Genomic DNA, 18,352 nt, shown 5'->3' on the forward strand with positions numbered 1-18,352 from the left:
CAATGGCAAGCACTATCTCACTAATTGATCGTGTTTCCAAGAGGGGGCTTTTTTTTTTAACAAGCCGGTGCTCAGAAGAACGAAGAATAATCAATAAAAATTTTCCAATGTTGTCAATATGGCCCTTCCCTCCCCCAGACTCAAAATGAGCTCACAAAGAGTCTTACATACTTGTACACACCACTTTTGAAAAACCCACTTCCATCTGGAACAACAAAGTGCCATTTTTTTTGTGATTTCTTTATATTTTAATGGGATAATCCTGCTTTCTAAGTTTATTATTTTACAATTTAAACAATGATTAGTTGTCCTGAGAGATGACTTGACTTCAGATGCTCGGCTCAGAGAAGAATCCATTACTCTTAATCTCAGGTTGTGGGTTGTATTGATCTGTTAGTAGTCTTGGTTCTAGTTATGTGCATGTACCACAGGTTTTTTTTTCAACTGGTGAGTTTTTTTTAACTGGTTAATCGATGTGCAGAAGATTGCTTTAGTTTCGGCTCAATTACCAAATTCTCCAATTCAGTGTATATGATTGCAGTTATTAGCTGTTAATTCCTTGTGCTGATATGCTCAAACCTTTTTTCCTTGTGAAAATACATCTTACTGTATAGCCGTGTACAAACACACATGCACACTGTGCCCCAGTTCTGCAGTGCAGTTAAACTATATATCTTTTTTTATAGTCCTTTATGGATTATCACTGTCTGGACAGTTTGACAATAAACTATTCAGATATCATTTTTCTGGTCTCTGCCACTGTGGTCTATCAGACATGCAGTCTGACCATCTGTTTTGTTGTTAGTACTTCCACCTGCTTGTGCCAGCCTGTCACAAAGTAATTAAAAAAATAATTTATGATGTTGCCGGACACTTCCCTGTGCGCTTCCTACAGGGTGTTGCTGTCTACCTGTTCTCACAGCGGTCCCCAGAGTTTCTTCTTGTCCTGCTAACGGTGGGGAACACTGGACTCCTCATTCTTCAGCTTTAACCAAAAAAGAAAATAGAAACTTCAAGACTCTTTGGGAAAAGAACATTAAACTATCAGCCAAAGAATAAATGCAGCAACATTTTTTTGGACAGTGTCAGGGGTCGAATTCCTCCCCTGTCCCAGATGCATACTCAAGTTCTGCCGCCAAGTCGCCCCGTTAGGTCATCATATATGCACTTGAGAGTTTTATGTGTGAGACAACAATGTCATTTTAGGAGACTGTTTCTCATAGCCCCAGTATAATATTCTTCTTTACTGTAGCTGTCAAGTGAAATTTATAGCTCTCTCTGTGGATATTGGCATGCTGTGTTTGTGCTGCCATTACCTTTTCTGTCACATTGTTTTAAGATGACGTTTTCTGGTGGTTAGTAAACAGCTGAAAGGTTCAGTGGCTTAATGATTTCTGAATTAGACATTTTAGAAATCACAACTCAAGTTTCACATTTTCCTTATGAATGCTCAGATCTTTTAGGCAAGAAATAAAACAAGTCCAGTCAGCTTGCTTCTAAAGTCAAAGATATCACAACGTTTTGATAGATTTCATCCGGAAATCATCGGTGAGGACTTTAAGTAACTGGCTGCACAGCAGAAGAGGATCGTTTTCTCCTCTGCTATCCAACTTATAAGAATGTGAAAAAGGGCAGTTCTTTTCTTCATTTGAGCATCTGGTTGCAGAAAGAGCTGCAGATGAAGTTGTTGAAGTTGTTGCAAACGGAGACATCTCCACCTTCAACTCATGTTAGCTCTGCTGAAGCTGGTTGAGTTGTTAGGTGCATAATGAAGGAGGCAAAGGTGAATTACATCACCTTGTTTATGTGTGTACAGTCAGTTAATTTGGTGGTGTGAAATTCATCAGGTGTTAAATGTTACAATTGCATGAAATATGTTGCTCTGGGTACTTGGGTGCAGCATACCCTGCTCAATGAGTTTAAGGTTTCTGATGAATGTCTTCCAACCTATCAGATGTTGTAACTGGGGTGTACCCCACCTTCACATTCAGCTGGGATAGGCTCCAGCCCGCTTGTGATCCTGTCCAGAGAAAAGCTGGTATAAATAATGGTTGGCAACGTTGCCTTACAGTTGCTGATGGACTTCACTAAAGAGACTAATCAGTTTGTAGAGTAGCTGGTTTGCACTCCCAATCTTCCTTATCACATTGATGCAGAGTTAATATGTATGCCCATATTACCTGTCTGTCACATATATATACATACATGCACCAAGACAAAGTCAGACACACTTCTTTCTCAGGTCTATCCCTGGTGGGCTGGTACTGTCCAGTCCCTCCAGACCCCCTGTCAGCGAGCCCCTCAGGCAGGGGACCAGGCAGCGTGGCGACAGGGCCCTGAGGCTCTAGTGCACACCGCCTCACACAGCAGAGCGGCACACAGGCTGGACCACTGAGCAGCTGGCACAGGACCGAGGGGATGGCTCCTCCCTTGGGGCAATGCAAGCAGGAGAATGACACAAAGACAGACAGGGAGAGACGATGCAATGTCCAGAATATCAAATTCACTGACAGGTATTGCTTCAAACAGTGAGACCCTCACTCAGAGTTTGACTGGTGAAAATGAGTTCAGGGACCTTTGTTATAGCTCAAGCTTCCTACGATGGGGTCTCATGTGAACTGGGAAGACCCTGGACTCCAGTGTGCCAAGGAAGTGTATAATGAGTGGTGGTAGGTTATGTGCTGAGTTTGTGTTTGGTCACCTTTGCTCTGCTTCAGCCAGTGTTGGCTGTTGCGGCTTGAACCCTGGCACAAGGAGTAGGCCTGGTTTATTTTTTTAGAGAGCCTACAGAGGGGGCAGTAGGAAGCAGAGAGCAGAGGAGAAATGTTTTGACAGGAAATGGGAATGGATTACCAATGGGCTAATGTGGAGGAGCAGCAGGGGGACTTGTAGAGTGGGTGGGTTGCAGTGGGGATGGGGGGAATTAGAACTTTTGAGTTGCTCCTCAATGACACTTTGAAAAGCCTTGTGCTCCCAGAGTTGGTGGGGAAAAACCCTCCCATTTGTCGGGCCACTAATAAGGTTCACCTTTGCTTGAGCAGTGAAGAGATTAAGTAGGGGCACTCGGAGGATCAAAAGGGGGCAGATTAGTGTGATTTAGAGGTCCTTCAGATTGTAGGCAAGTGAACAAGTGTGTTGTTATGTGTGTGCGATTTTGGATTTTTGTTGTTGTTGTTGTCTGTGGGTTTATTTTTTGTGTGAAATTCCTGCATTTGCCATTTATTTTGTAAAAGGATCCTGTATCAGTGCAATCAGGATCTCATGTGCGTGTGTATGTGTGTGGGTGTGGAGTCAGAGGCCAGTTAGCAGTGGTATTTAGGAACAAGGGCTGTTTTCTTTGGCTGGATGCTGCTGCTGGGGGTGGAGCTATGAGTGTGTGTGTGTGTGTGTATGTGTGTGTGTGTGTGTGTGTGTGTGTGTGACTGGGTTTGGTCAAACTCCTCAGTTAAAGTCTTAGATTTCACTAATGACTTAACAATACCCCCTGCTGCTGGGCCGGCCCCACCAGCCACCTTGTTTTCTATTTGTCTGTTTATCTGGGATCTGCACAGACTATGTTTTTCTCAGGTGTTAGATTTCTCAAAAAATCCCCATAAACATTTTCAAACACTAATATTTACACACCTGCAGTATATCTTAAATAAAATTGGATTAAGTATCCCTGTTGGCTTACACTTGAGGCAATTATTCTTCCTTTGGGTCGCAGAAAAAGCAGCCAGGCAAGGATGTTGTATAGATCCAGTTTTAATACAACAGATCTACATTTTAAAAAACTTCTACAAGTACTTTTTTTTTTTACACCATGCTAACAGGATAATGTGTTGTAGAGTACAGTATAGACTTGTGCACTATACGGTATATAAAGTTAAGAAAAAGCAGAACTCACTGCTCGCTCCTTTGTGTTTTGCTGCCTGAATCATTTGTGTGACAGATATTGTGTTTTCTCGTCATGGTTGAAAATAGAAGTTAAATGAAAACAGTAATAGTCATTTAACAATTGCAATGTCACTGCATTCTTTTGGATTTGTGCGTGAATGTATGTCAGTGTGTGTGTGTGTGTGTGTGTGTGTGTGTGTGTGTGTGTGTGTGTGTGTGTGTGTGTGTGTGTGATGGTCCTGATGAATCTGTCAGGGCTGAGGGCAGGGGGTGATGTGACTGCTGACAGGCTCCCAGCAGGCATGCTGAGAGCCCCAACAGTTTGCGCGCCCTCCCTTCAGCCCCCCAACCACCCGGCTCCCCTTCTCTTCTCACAGTCCTCGACTCCCACACATTTGCTGTGTATTAGCCACGGACAGTAAATTACAGCACCCTGGACCTCTGAGTGATTCCATTCCCATCTCTTCACACGTTCCTCCTCTCTCCCCTTCAGCACCATTAGCCAGCTCACCTTCTCTGCGTCTGTCTATCTTCCGCGTTTTCTCTCATTTTGATCTGTTTTCCTCCCCCTGTCTGTCATATTCGTCCTGGCTCTTCGACTCCCTCAACCCTGTCAGATTCTTCTCCCCTGTCTGTCTTTCTCACACTTCTGTTATACTTCTCATCCTCCATTCTTCTATGGTGTCACGCTACACAGCGTTCCCTCCCGTACACATCCCCTCCGCTCCCCCTTTACTTTCTTACAAGCAGGTCCCTGTTGTCTAGGCTTCACAGGTTTCTCAGCCGCTTCTCCCTCTTTCTCATCCTGCTTCCTATCCCTCTCTCTCTCCCTCTCCTTCCCTCTCCCTCTTTGCCCCCCCTTCCCTCTCTTTCTGGAAACAGATGTTGTTTGTCAGATCTTATCATTACTGGCTAATTAAGAAGACATCTCTTCTCCTTCTGTTGTTGCTTCTCTTTCCTCTCCTCTCCCTCTCAGTGGCATCCATCCCAGATTCATTGTTCTTCTCCGAAAAAGGTTCGCGTTGAGCTTTGATATATACACGTTATTGTTAGATCTGTGTAGTGGCTGATTGATTGAAAGGGTATTGAAAAGGTAAAATTAGTTTTGGTGTATTGCAGATGACCGTCCGGTATGTTTGAAATCTATTCAGCTGTAGAGGGTGCGCCGTGTCTCCATCTGACAGTTATGAGAGTATATTTTGAATCTTCGTCCCTCAGGACACACCAAGCATGCTGGGAGAGGTCAGGCCACTGATGGGACTTCTATTCCCCGTCCTGGTTGTGAATTCATGTTCTCTAGACTGAATATCTATCCATATCCATCTATTTGGCAGCCTGACCGCAGTCCCATGTGGGCAAGCTCTGCATGCAATCTAAGCTTTTGGTTAGCTCGGGAGACTGAAACATTAATTCATTTTAAATTGTTGAAATGCACATTTAGCAGCTGGCGAGAGGTTATGCAGTAAAACACTATTTGCACCCAGGAGAAACCTCGTTGAAACGCTGGAGTGCCTCTTGTGTACCCTTCCAATCGTTCCACTTTCCTCTTCTCGGCTCCACCGTGCCACAGTCACTTTTGTGGTGGCAAGCATTAAGGTTTTACAGCACTACCAAGCTCTATAAATCAGCACTAGTGGTTAAAATGTTTGGCTTTGTCACAGTTCTCAAGTTTGGAGGCAGGTTCGGCTCTGGGCTGAGGTTGCAGGGGTGAAGCCAGCCTGGGAGGCAACGGAGAAGAGGCCAAAAGGGACACAGCCAAATTTATAAGGAGCTATGCATCCCCATGTGGTCGCTGTCTGTTTGAAACTATACCTGGTGATGGTTTACTCACCGACAGTGATGTTTAAGACTGCATGTTCTTTTTCAGTATGGTGCTTTTATTTTGGCTGAAGTGTACTGCATGTTTTTCTAATATGCTTTTATTTCATAAAGAAAAAAAAAGTTCTCAGTGTTACATTATTAAATCAAGCACACAGTTATGGCTAAATAACATCCAGTTTGAAATATGAATAGCCTAAATAAATAATATGAGTTTAATGTGTTTATTTTAGGATAAAGATACAAAATTGGCAAACAAGACAGTGAATCTGAAATGGCATTTAGTTCAAACTTTTAACTGTATAGAGTAAATTCACATTGTGGTATTTTACTTGCATTAAAGATGTGAATACTTCCCACCCTATTGAATTTCAGCTGGTTTGAGGTGCATGTCAGCATAATCACGATATTTAAACTTTCCCAGCTCACATAGGATAATTGCTGATGTCAAGTGAGATTTGGGTGGCACAGTAACCAATCATTTAACAGAAAAAGATTTCAACTCTTCAAGTCCCTTGGAAAAAGAAAACTGACATGTCTAAAACTGTTATCGAAGGCTGGATATGTGTTTAAAAACAGATTTACAAAATGAGAGAAAGGACCGAACGTGCTGTGTGTTTGTCTGATGACTGGTGGTGAAAGATCGAGTGAAGCTGATGCCACAGATATCCCTGTATGTTTTAGGAGGAGGAGGGAAGTGAACTGGGAGGACTGGTGTGAAAGGTCCTGTGGTGGTATGCGACAGCGGGGGTATCAGTTCGTGGAGGGTTTTCTGTGCCCCATTAGCAGTGTCAGAGGTCGTGTGCCCCGGGTGTTAACCCTGGTGACCAGTCTAGCTTCCAGTCTGCCAGGGGACCCTGGTCCAGGGGTATTTATTACTCCCCCCAGCCCCCCCCCCCCCAACCCCTCTACACACACACACACACACACACACACACACACACACACACACACACACACACGCACCCTACTCCATCCCCCAAACAGAGTTCTCTTCATGGAGGAAAACAAAGCACCTCCAGCCATTCCTCAGCCAGGCTACATGTACTAATTGGATGCATATCCATACAGTGATGCATGACGATCCATCTGTAGATTTTTTGCTGTGGTGTGAAACATTTTTAGGTCAACACTGATTTATCCAAATCTTCGTCCATAGCCATGAGCTACAGTGTGTTTTGGCTCATTACGTGCATGTTTTATTAAAAAATCATCTCGCACTTACATGTGTAACTTTTAGACATGTTTTTGAGCCATCCTTTTTGCTAATGTCTATAATTGTGCATGATTGATTGTGCACACATGGTCGCCTGCAAGTCACTATTTGTCTTTGTGTATTTTTCTGCGAACTCATGCATGTGTGTGTGGTTTGTACAGGCCGTGTGTGACATATGCATGCGTACGTGCATGTAGCTCGGCCTGCTGTATGAGTTAGTGCTCTCGGTGTGTGAGTGTGGCAGAGGAAGGCCCTCAGCATGTCAGTATGTTTTAATGCTTCACATCTGGTTTCCTAATTTTCCTCCCTCCCTCCTTCCCTCCCACCCTGCCCTCCCTTCAGCTCCCCTCCACCACGATGTCAGGACACTGTTTTGTTTTTTCAGGGTGGCGGTGGGGAGGTAATGGAGGGGATGTCTGATGAGTGATGGACTTGCATACAGGACGTCAACATTCCCCCTCTCTTCCTCTATCTCTGCCTCTTCTCTTCTTTATCTTCCTCTGTTGTGCAGTCTGTTTGTTTTTCCTACACCCTACATCTTTCAGACTTTATACAGTTGATTATTTATTAGTTATTATTTTCTCTCAGTCCTCAACCATCACCACTTTTTTTGCCTCTTTCTGAGCAGCAGGGCATTCCTGTTTGCTGAACAAAAATGTTAACAATCTCCTCCTCTTCATTCTTTCCCTTACATTTCCCTTCCCATACTGTCGTATTAAAGCATACATTTGTCATCTTTGGTGCACTGACCTGAAATTGGAAGACCAAAGCAAATCCCAGAAAAGTAGAGGAGTGGAGAGACTTTTCTAGTTGTGCTGCTAACTAACTTGAACTCTGAATTTAAACCTTTTGTGTCCCATGCTTCAAGAGCCGCTGCTACCAGTAAACCTTTCTTTACAATGAGCACACAGGGCGATGTGTTTTATGACTATGTGAAAATGCAGTTTATGTCAACAGTGATTAGTGCTGATGAATGCCTATGCAATTTTTTTGTTAAGTCCCGTGCTGCTTAGGTGCTCACTCCATGATTAAGGCCATATGTAAAGCTGAGCATGTAACACTTATGTGTAACAGATGCCTATATAGGCCGAGAAATGGGTGTGAAGTGAGTGTCCACACTTAAGAAGGAACATTTATAAAAACTGCATCTCCCTTATGGTTTTTAGTGTCATGACTTGCTGTTGGCCATTGAATTTGTTTTAGTTTAGCAAGGTGTCACGACTGGGATACCCAGCTCATGCTGCGAGGCCTGTGTTTAGTCTTGGGAACTGACGCAGATGCAGACAAAAGAAATTGGAGGCCTTGACAGAGATGCAGAAGTGAGGACAGAAAAGAAAAAAACACACTCCCTGTGGTGCCGCAGTGTAAAATGATCCCAAGTTTTAAGACTTGGGTCTATGTTTTGTTTGTGTTTCCTGTTTTAAGTGTGTCTGTGGAGGAAAGATGTTGCAGAAGATAAAACTTGGTTTCCATTCCTGGTGACAGCACATTGTGAAATTCAATTACTTTTTAAATTTGTCATCATGGAGAAGTTGTTCTTATCAAGTTTTTACTGTCGTATTTCTTTGAAATCTTCATCGATTGTCAGAAGCTTTTCTTTTCCTGTAATATAATAGAAAATTACTTTTGCTCAGTCTTCTGTCCAACCTTAAGAATGTATTTGTTGGCAAATGAACTAAGTTATTAATTTTTTTTGAGACAGTTTAAAAGTTGATTCATACTTCCCATTAGTTTTATTTGCAGTTACTCACTTGACAGTGCTTTAATAAAACAGAATCACTTTTTTACAATTTAGTCATGAAATAGAATAATCTGTAAATGTATAATAAAACACATATTAAATATAAACATGCTAACACGGTTCTTTGAAAACAGCCTTTCCCTGCAATTTCCCCATGACATGAAGATCACCTCCAAGTTTTGCATGTTCCCCTCATCTCTTCCCTGTGGATGGGGAGGTGTGTGGGTGTATTACATTACCAAAACAAAAACAAACAACAGCAATATTAAACTTTTGCAACCACAATAGAGGAGGGGATAAAAAACAGAGGGTCCTCGACTTCTTATTAATTATGCAAGATTAGTCTAATTATAATTCAGCAAATGAATGTGTGGCAGAAGGTGCGAGGCGACGGGGCTGGGAGATTTGCATGTTAAGTGGGCAGGGGGAAGCGGCTAATGCATGCTAATATATGCGTCAATGTCTCGCTTTAATTTCAGCATTTGCAGCTGTGTGCGTCCGAACTGAGGGGGGTGAAAAGTTGACTCAATGGGTTTTTGGGAGGGGGGCAAAGGTGGGTGTGTCAGTGTATTAGAGTGTGCATGCATGCATGTGAATGTGTGTTTCTCTCTCTCTGTGTGTGTGTGTGTGTGTGTGTGTGTGTGTGTGTGTGTGTGTGTAGTGCGCAGCGCGCGCACGTGCATGCTTCCGTGCGTGAGGCATCTGGTGTCATACAAACAAGGAATGATGAGAAGAAGTCAACAAACAAGGTCAAGAACCCTCAGAAAGAGCACAAAGCCTGAGATGGATGGAGACAGCCTCTGAATTAGGATTGTGATTTTTCTATCTGAGGCATCACGCCAGCAGAAATTTGTCACGTCAGTCATTAAAATGAGTGGCTTGCTGGTTAGATTGTGTGGCAAGGAAAGTAGCGTTACCGAACCACAGCCAGACCATGGACATGGTTATTAAACCAAAAATATGGCTGCTGTAGCCTTTGAAATGAACCATGATGTAAGAATCATTGCCCAGAATACTTACAGAGTACTTACTGTATGACCCTTAAGGGAGGCAGAAAAACTAAAGTGAACACTTTTGATTCAAGTCCATTTTCAGAAGAAATAAACAAACTTTATAACTTTCTTTGCGGAATATGTTGACTTTAAATCTTGTTAAACTTCTGTCAACATGTTCAGTCAGAAGTAAGGAAGGATGATAAAGTCCAACATCAACGAGGAAAGAAATGGAAGGGAGAAGGACATGGGAGACGAGCAGATGTGCCCTTTTACATGTTTCCACCCCATACCGAGGTCTAGCGCAGCCTTGAGGTTGGAGGTCCGAGCTTTCTCTGATAAATTATAATCACCCTCTGCCAACAAAAATATTGATTGTCCTCCGCTGGAATAGCTCAAATCAAGAAATATTGGACACTGTGTTGGAACTGAGAAGTAGTTGCAAGCCAGGTTCTGTTCACAAGGGAGGAAGCTGGAGCGAGTGATGGAAGAATAGTGAGTAAAAGCTGACAGAATGAGGGAGAGATTAGCATTCGATGGGAGGATTCAGGGCTATGGGGCCAATATGAAGTTCCTCTCCAAACAACTGCTCCCCATTAAGATGACTTATATTTGCAGAGAGCACAGTGTGGGTGGGATCGGAGCGACCCATGTAGCCCAAAAACACTACGTCCTTCTGCAGCATTTTTCTGTGCATTGTTATTGTTTGTTTAAACAAAACAGTGGATTTGTTTTTCATTGACAGGGCAGAGATGTATTCGCTGTGAAGTGAAGTGGACATCTGGTTTGAGGGCTACACATTTGTCATTTCTAATTAAAACACAACCCTGCATCATTCCAAGCTCATTCTTGTTTTTGTTGTAACACACATCTTCTTCTGGGTAATTTCTCATCACCGTGAGATTTGAATGGATCTTCTCTGCACCTGCCCTCTTCATACTTTCCTGCCTCTCACCTTGCCAAGTCTCTTTTCCCTCTGCACTGTATTTCAGTGATGGAATGTGTTCTTGTTTCTGCCTTCTCTTTCCCATCCGCTGTCTTTGCCTCTCAGCATGGGGACTTTGGGATTGCGGCAGAGCTGCGTTGCCATGGCAGTGGGATGTGTTGCCGAACTGTGTACACCTGGGATTTGGAGTCTCTCTCCGTAGTCTCCCTTTCTCCTATTTATTCCACCTTTCTCTCAGGTTTTCTTTGGTGTAGCAGAGGCTATCAGCACCTCTCTGTCTCGCTCTCCTTTTCTGTGTCTCCACAGTCTATCACAGTCAAAAGCAAACTCACATACGTAATGAGATACATACAGTTGAAAACAAAATTCATGTCCATACCAATGCTTGTGCCTCTATCACTACCTTCCTCTTTCCACCTCCTCATTTCACTCTCTCTGTAGTTGTCTCTACTTCGTTTCCCTCTCCATTCCCTTGTGGGGGTTCAAATACGGCATTGCGGGATACCATGTTCCCCTGAGTCCCCTGGCATACATCACTGTCTCCAGTTTACTTTGAAACACAGTAGCTCCTTTCACTGGACTGTGCTTCAAAATCTCATTACTTGATTTAAAGTGTAATAACATTGACTTTAATACTAAACTAAACAGCTGGGATTGATGTCAGAACTGTAATCAGATGTGCACACATACACATACACACACACACACACACACACACACTGATACACACACAAGACCTGTCTGAAAAATAATTAATGTCTCCTTTTGACTGCTAGTGTGTTGCAGGGTAGCAAATAATTACATAGATTATTCTTTCATGTGATTTGCTAATGTACAAACATGTGTCCTTTTATTTACCTTTGCAGGTTTTTCTTGAAGTTTTTCCTGAAATGTAACCAGAATTGTCTGAAGACAGCAGGAAACCCGAGGGACATGAGAAGATTTCAGGTACAAATAGATAAGGAGGGGGGAAAAGCATGTGTGTGAGTGGGTGCTTGTGTGTGAGCAGAAAGAGAGAACGGAGACTGGAAAAACAGTAAAAAAAAACAAAAAAAACATATCTCCTTCACATCCTCTAATTTCCTTTTCATCACTTTCATTAAAAAATATCAAATTTTGTATCCAGTCTGCTTCCTTGAAGCTTTTATATCATAAACTATCAAATGGAAAAGCTCTGCAAAAGTTTTCTGATGGAGATCAAGTGGGGAGCTAAAGGTGAAAGTTAAAAATCAATAAGGCGTCAAAGAGACGGAAAGACAAACGAAAGGAGTTAGATATGTGGGAGATTTGGTCATGGGGGTGCTGGGGTGCAGGAAATAGGTTGAGGTGTTTCAGGAAGTTGTCAAGAATTGAGTGATTGGCTCCAGATGGAGGAGGTCATGCTCCGTGACCCAGGAAGTGGTCACAGGGGACACTCCCGCCTCACTTCCTTTGCTGTCTTTCAGCACTAGCGGCCTCTGTCTGGCATTTTCCTTCTCCCAGCAAACACTCTGTCCCTTTCCCTTCTTCGTGCTCCCCCTGTCTTCCACCATGTTTTCTTTAACTCCTGTGATGTGACACATGCTGAGAAGTTATGAGCGCACAGGCGCTCCAACACTCTCATCTCTGGGTTAAAAGGTGATCAGAGCTGGACAGGAGTCTGCAGCTTGATCGATAATTTACAGTTATTTTCCTTTAGGTTCCCCTCCCTTTCCACCACCTATAGAACATGTGCTTTTTCTCTTTTTTTTCCTTATGTTTCTTCACCTGCAAAGTTACTGCCATGTGTTTATTTAAAAGAAAGTGGGAGTTATCTTTGCTGTCTGATTGTCTAAAAATACATGTATTATAAAATATTTAGGGTTTTGTATTTAATTAAAATATTTTTTTTTCACTGACCCATTCCCTTTAACTCTCAAAACATGTTCTTAAACACACACAAAAACTCATTATCCCTTTCAGAAATAGTTTCACATCAACACTCATAAATATCCAAAGAGAAAAGTGCATGAGTATCCTCTACTTAATTATATGTGTGTCATCCATGTGAGGCAGATGTTAGAAGGGACACACAGGCTGCGGCCAGAAAATCAAATTAGGGCCACTATATATCATCTGCAACTTTAACGGCCGGCTAAAATGGGAGATTTGGTCCATATGTTTGGTGTCATTGAAGGATCAAGAGTAGACAACGATGAGCCTGCTGCATGCTGTATGAATCAAAAAGTTAGGCAAGAGGCAGAGGAGAGGCCATATGGAGACCTGATGGAAGAGTGGAGGGGTGTGTGAGCAGTGTCATCCCCAGACTGCAGACATATTATGGATATTCCGGGGATGTCACATTACCTATTGAGAAATATTACTATCATCTGTACCCTGAAACAAATTGTTGCTCAGGGATTTTACTGCTGTAACCGGAGATTGTGACTCACAGCGTGCTGTCCAAGTAGTGCACCTACACTCATGTATCTTCCTCTTGGCCCTTTTCCTCTCTTTCAGGTGGTCTTGTCCAGCACTGTGAGTGTAGACGGCCATGTCCTAGCCGTGTCTGACAACATGTTTGTCCACAACAACTCAAAACACGGTCGGAGAGCTCGCAGACTGGAGCCAGGCGAGTCTGTCGAGAATACAATGGAATATGGTAAGACAATAAAACTACAGTTTCACACCTCATTTACCCTTTTCTTCCATTACATGTCTACTTCATCACTCACACTCAGAAACAGAGGACATACTTTTCCAAAGAACAAACTATAACAGGAGCTACTCGAGTTGCCTAATGTCCGTTCATAATCACCATGATATATCAAACACAACCAGCGAACTGGTGCATTAATTAAACACTTGTCCACTTGTCATAAAGTATTATAACATAAGATATTTTTACTGTCTGTAATATCTTATATTTAATCAATATTGCATGAAGAACAAAATTAAAAGTAAGTCAAGGTGAGTTTGCAGTTTCAGGTCAATAAATCCTCTTTGCCACGAAACACACATCACATTTGGATTTGCAGTGGTGGAAGGTAACAGAGAATATTTACTTAAGTTCTAGGGTCGAATACATGTCAGAGATACAACTCTGGCATGGGCCATTCTCCTTTTTACACAATACACCACTTTTTTTTTTTTTTACTTAAGTAAGACTCAAATGCAGGACTGTTACTTGTATATTTGTTCTGTACTTTATTTATCAGAGTTTTTTTTCTCTCAGTGTTGTGTATATCACACTGCGGTCATGTGACTTCTTGACCTACATTGATTTGGGCGTTTTACTTCAAATAATGTGCTCTCCATGGTCGTCGTGATCCGTTTGTTGAATTTTCCATGGTTAGAAGACACATCATTTATGAAATTTAGCTGAAGATGCCATTAAATAATGCCACCTTTTTAACTTTTTGGTTTTGCTTTGAACTTTGTCTTTGAGCTTGTTTTACACAACCCCAAACTAAAGATATTTTCAACACACTACAACCATGCTTTATCCTCTCCCCCTTTTTTAACTGTTTTACATCCTGTATTGAACGCCTTGGAGTAAATCATGCTTTGCTGTCCTGTTTAGCTACCCCATGTATCAAAGCCATTAGTCCCAGTGAGGGCTGGACCACCGGCGGGGCCATGGTCATAGTCATTGGGGAGAACTTTTTTGACGGGCTGCAGGTGGTGTTTGGAAGCATGCTGGTGTGGAGTGAGGTAAGAGTTGTCCTCAGAACATCTCCCTAATGATGGTACCATCTAAAACATATTTTGAGATTAAATACATTATCCGGTTGATTTATGGGAAGTCTACACAAATTCATCTTTCCATGGTATTGCGTTAGCCTAAATATTTACAAGGCAGCAGGAGGCGGTGCTGTTTTATGACAATTTCTGTTCTTTATCTTCAGCTGATCACACCACACGCTATCCGGGTCCAAACACCTCCTCGACACATCCCTGGGGTCGTGGAGGTCACACTGTCTTATAAATCTAAGCAATTCTGCAAAGGGGCGCCTGGACGCTTCATCTACACGGGTATTTAGATAAATGGCTGTGCTCTTTTTGTTGTCCACAGTTTGAGTAATTTTAAATATGAGGTTTTTCAAGAATTGTGACTAATGTCTCTTTCTTTAAAAAAAAAAATTCAGCCCTTAATGAGCCAACTATAGACTATGGTTTTCAACGTCTTCAAAAAGTAATTCCTCGGCATCCTGGTGACCCAGAGAAACTAGCCAAGGTGAGAGACTCTTTAATGAATGATCTTACCGTGCTTATGATTATTTTTCAAGAAATTGTACATGTTATTAAGATATTAATGTAATAAATACTGTTCTTTGCAGGAGATACTATTGAAAAGAGCAGCAGATCTTGTGGAGGCTCTGTACGGAAATCCACACAGTAATCAGGTAATGAGAAGAACATTTAGTAAAATGTTCTAATTGATTAAAAATGACAAATTAATAGTCTAAAATGATATTTCCTAAATGGAAGAAGATATTTGAAAGAGTTCAGCTGTGATATTGCATATTTTACCCATATTAATAGTGAATACTGTGCATTACTGTTGACCATTTTTCAGAGCATTTGCTTCCTTCTTTCAAACAGGCTCTGGTTCTCCTGTTGTTTCTCTTCTTTGTTAAATAATGATACAGTTTTGGATTGTTTTGAAAAGATTTGCAGTGTGTATTTCAAAAAGCTTCATCATCCAAGGTTTGACTGAGCTACCATATGCATGGCACTCATTGGCCATGTTGTCTGGTATAAAAACAATGTGCAAACATTGTGCTGCACTTTTAGTTTGTGGCAGCCAAATGGATGTTTTGCCAACTGATTATCAGCTCACAGATAAATTGAAAACACTTGTCAGCTGTACTGATGATGCTGTAGTTTGTATTTAATGGTCTAATTGGTGTAGTTTACACACTCTCAGTTTATAAATTAATTAGTGCATCGCTGTTTATTGGCAGCGTCAAAAATCTGCACCATCTTACTACATGAGACTGACTTATTGCTGGCCATTTGATTTGTTCTGCTTTAGGACATGCTGCTGAAACGTGCAGCTGACATTGCCGAAGCACTCTACAGTGTTCCCCGTCCTCACAGTCAGCTGCAGGCACTGCCCAGCTCACCAGCCCACGGCAGCGTCATGGGCCTGGGCTCCTATCCCTCTCAGTTAGGTGTTAGCATCGGAGAGCCAGGACAGAGCAGCCAAGGTGAGCAAAATGAGCCATAAACTATTCCCCTTCTTTTGATTTTCCACTAATGAAGCTCAGATCTGACCTAACATTTTCATATTTCCTCCAGGTTACATTCGAAATTCCAGCAGTTTGTCTCCAAGGGGTTACCCATCAGCCTCCACTCCCCAGCAGTCGAGCTATGGCGGCAGCGGAGGAATGACCGGAGGCTACGGGACAGTTCCCATGACAAGTCTAGGAGTTCCTGGATCTCCCGGTTTCAGCAGTGCCTCCCCCACAGGCTCTCCTTACTGTAAGACCTTTAATACTCTCTAAATGTGTATAAGTGTTAATAAACTTCAAAATGCTAATTCTGTTGTGATTTTCAGACCAGTAATAGTAACAGTAATTTTGTTCAGATTTTCAGAAGGTTGACTGTTGTTCTCTGTTCCACAGTAATGCCCTCCAGCCCCACTATACCAGGAAGCTCCAGCTCTTCGTCATCTCTCTTGCCTTTCTCCTCTTTTCCGTCTGCTGCTAAACAGAAGAGTGCTTTTGCTCCTGTCCTCAGGCCCCAGGGCTCTCCCTCCCCTGCCTGCCCCGCCTCAGGGGGGAACAGCTTCAGAGGTAGTCATCCAACTCACTATCTGACCCCCCTGTCTGAACTTACGAATGCAGTCTAACCCCATGTACTAACTAACTCGAAAGCTATGACTGAACAAAACAGAAACAGTTGCTGGATGTTCAATAATGAAAGACATGATTGATTAGAATCATAGATTTTGTATATTTTTTTCTCTCCAGCGATGACGGGCCTGGTTGTTCACCCGATGTAGCAAAGCACCCATCCCAATCTACCCCAGGCCTCTGCTTCACTTAGCCCCTCTTTTGGCACTGAGGGGACGGGGAGGATGGAAAATTGATCGTTAGCAAACACGTATAAATTTCCTCCCTGACTCCCGTCCCCGTGCCATTTCTTAGTCCCTTTCTCATCCGCTTGGATGAACAGGACGGGGTATGAAAATGTCCAAAGACCAGCCATCTACTCCAGATGCAGAGGAGAATTCTCCACCCACAACTACAGACAGACAATGCTCCTTAGCAAACAGCACCAAACTGGACAGTTTACCGCTGAGTGTGTGTGTGTGTGTATAATGAAGCATCTGAAAGGAAACAGAGGAAAACTCGTTGTAATTTCACCTCAAGCTTCAAAAGCATCTGTATTGACCTCCGGCCTACTATCACATGCAGTATTCCATTTTTCAAACACCTGCCCAAACCCTGGCCAGAGACTCACAGGATGCACTGTGAGAGCTCTCAACGTTGATGGATGACAGACAACTCTGATCAAATGTTGCAGCTCTAAAAAGCAGAGTGCTTCTTTGTCTGTGTATGGACACATTAAATGGCATGTGTGTACACTGTCTGTGAGTTAGCGAGAGCTTCTTTTGTAGTAGACTTTTTGAAGACAATTTACATTCCAGAAAAATGGGCCCTTTATTTTATGTTCTGATCTCTGTGGTTTTTCAAGGGAGAACTCTTTGTCTCAAGGGTTATTACTAAATGAATTCATATATTGATTTATTTAAGAACAAGCAATTTAACTTATTATAGTTAGTTTAGGGAATAATATAAACGTGTTTTTATAAAGTGGTTCTTTTTTTCAACTGTTACTGACAAGTTATCTCAACAATTGCCAATTAATTTGATAAATGATCATAAGGAATGGCTTTTCCAGTGGAGAACATAAATTCAGTTTTTTGGAATAAAATATCTCCAGTTTGCAGGTTCTTGCATAACAGAATATATGTGTTATGCCCACAGTTAAAGGTTATTGTCCTTGTGTAAAGGAAAATGTTAGTTAGCCTTATCCTTTTTAATTTTACTTAAAATGCATGCCTTTCTTACACCACTGCCCTGATCCTTTTGCATTCCACATTGCAAATTTAAAATCATGACTTATAGATTTTACAGTTTCATTTGAACTGTGTCAACCCAGTACAGGTCTTTAGTCACTATGCAGTACAGTAGATAAAAGCACAACTGCTCATAAGAAAATTATGTGTTCATTAACCCTTATCATCCTGTTGCAACTGCTATTATTGATTTTAGTCATCACAACACAAACTGCATTCTCAGGACGTGAAAACAAAGAACACAAAGAGTAGATGACATTTGCAAATTTGTTTTTAGAGTTTGGTTAATTTTATTTATTTAAAAATTATTAGCAATTTAATATTGTTTTTTTTTGAAGCCATCTTTCTTTGAAACAATACAAAAAAATGGTGCAAATGTGATTTGTATATTTCAAGGTGTAATTATATTTTGTGCTCCAAATAAAACAAATAAGAAAAAAAAAAATCAATGATTCTGATTTAAGTTGTTTTAGAGCTTAGATTCCATTAAATTGCAAATTGTCTTGCTGGCTTCTTTTTTCCCATGTGTGCACAAACAGAATTCACACCGTTACACACACACACACACACTGTATCATCTGATAATTGCCTGGACATTAAGATTTTTCTACAAGGCTCCTCATCTCAAGGTTGTGCTGGATCTATTTTTGACTGTGCCCATCACCTGTGTGCTCGTGCGGCTTGTTACACTGCTTTGTATACATAGCTGATGAGC

At 41.9% G+C, this 18,352-nt stretch overlaps 1 protein-coding gene across 4 annotated transcripts in view; it reads left to right on the top strand.

Annotated features, from left to right (window-relative positions):
* ebf2 (EBF transcription factor 2) overlaps positions 1–18,044 on the top strand; it is a 29,306-nt gene extending 11,262 nt beyond the window's left edge. For 2 of the 4 annotated variants that reach the window (XM_069138953.1, XM_069138954.1), the window contains exons 7-16: positions 11,456–11,537; positions 13,068–13,209; positions 14,131–14,261; positions 14,456–14,582; positions 14,696–14,784; positions 14,888–14,953; positions 15,586–15,760; positions 15,852–16,034; positions 16,178–16,348; positions 16,526–18,044. In XM_069138953.1, the coding sequence (XP_068995054.1) occupies positions 11,456–11,537; positions 13,068–13,209; positions 14,131–14,261; positions 14,456–14,582; positions 14,696–14,784; positions 14,888–14,953; positions 15,586–15,760; positions 15,852–16,034; positions 16,178–16,348; positions 16,526–16,557 (1,198 nt within the window). In that variant the 3' untranslated portion in view covers positions 16,558–18,044. Of the gene's footprint in view, positions 1–11,455; positions 11,538–13,067; positions 13,210–14,130; positions 14,262–14,455; positions 14,583–14,695; positions 14,785–14,887; positions 14,954–15,585; positions 15,761–15,851; positions 16,035–16,177 lie in introns of all 4 variants that reach the window. The other 2 variants (XM_069138951.1, XM_069138952.1) reach the window with 1 other exon arrangement.
* Positions 18,045–18,352: the final 308 nt, after the last annotated feature.

The sequence above is a fragment of the Embiotoca jacksoni genome, unplaced genomic scaffold, assembly GCF_022577435.1.
Source record: "Embiotoca jacksoni isolate LCO1_2020_lvr unplaced genomic scaffold, fEmbJac1.0.p SCAF_8, whole genome shotgun sequence".
Classification (NCBI taxonomy): Eukaryota; Metazoa; Chordata; class Actinopteri; family Embiotocidae; genus Embiotoca; species Embiotoca jacksoni.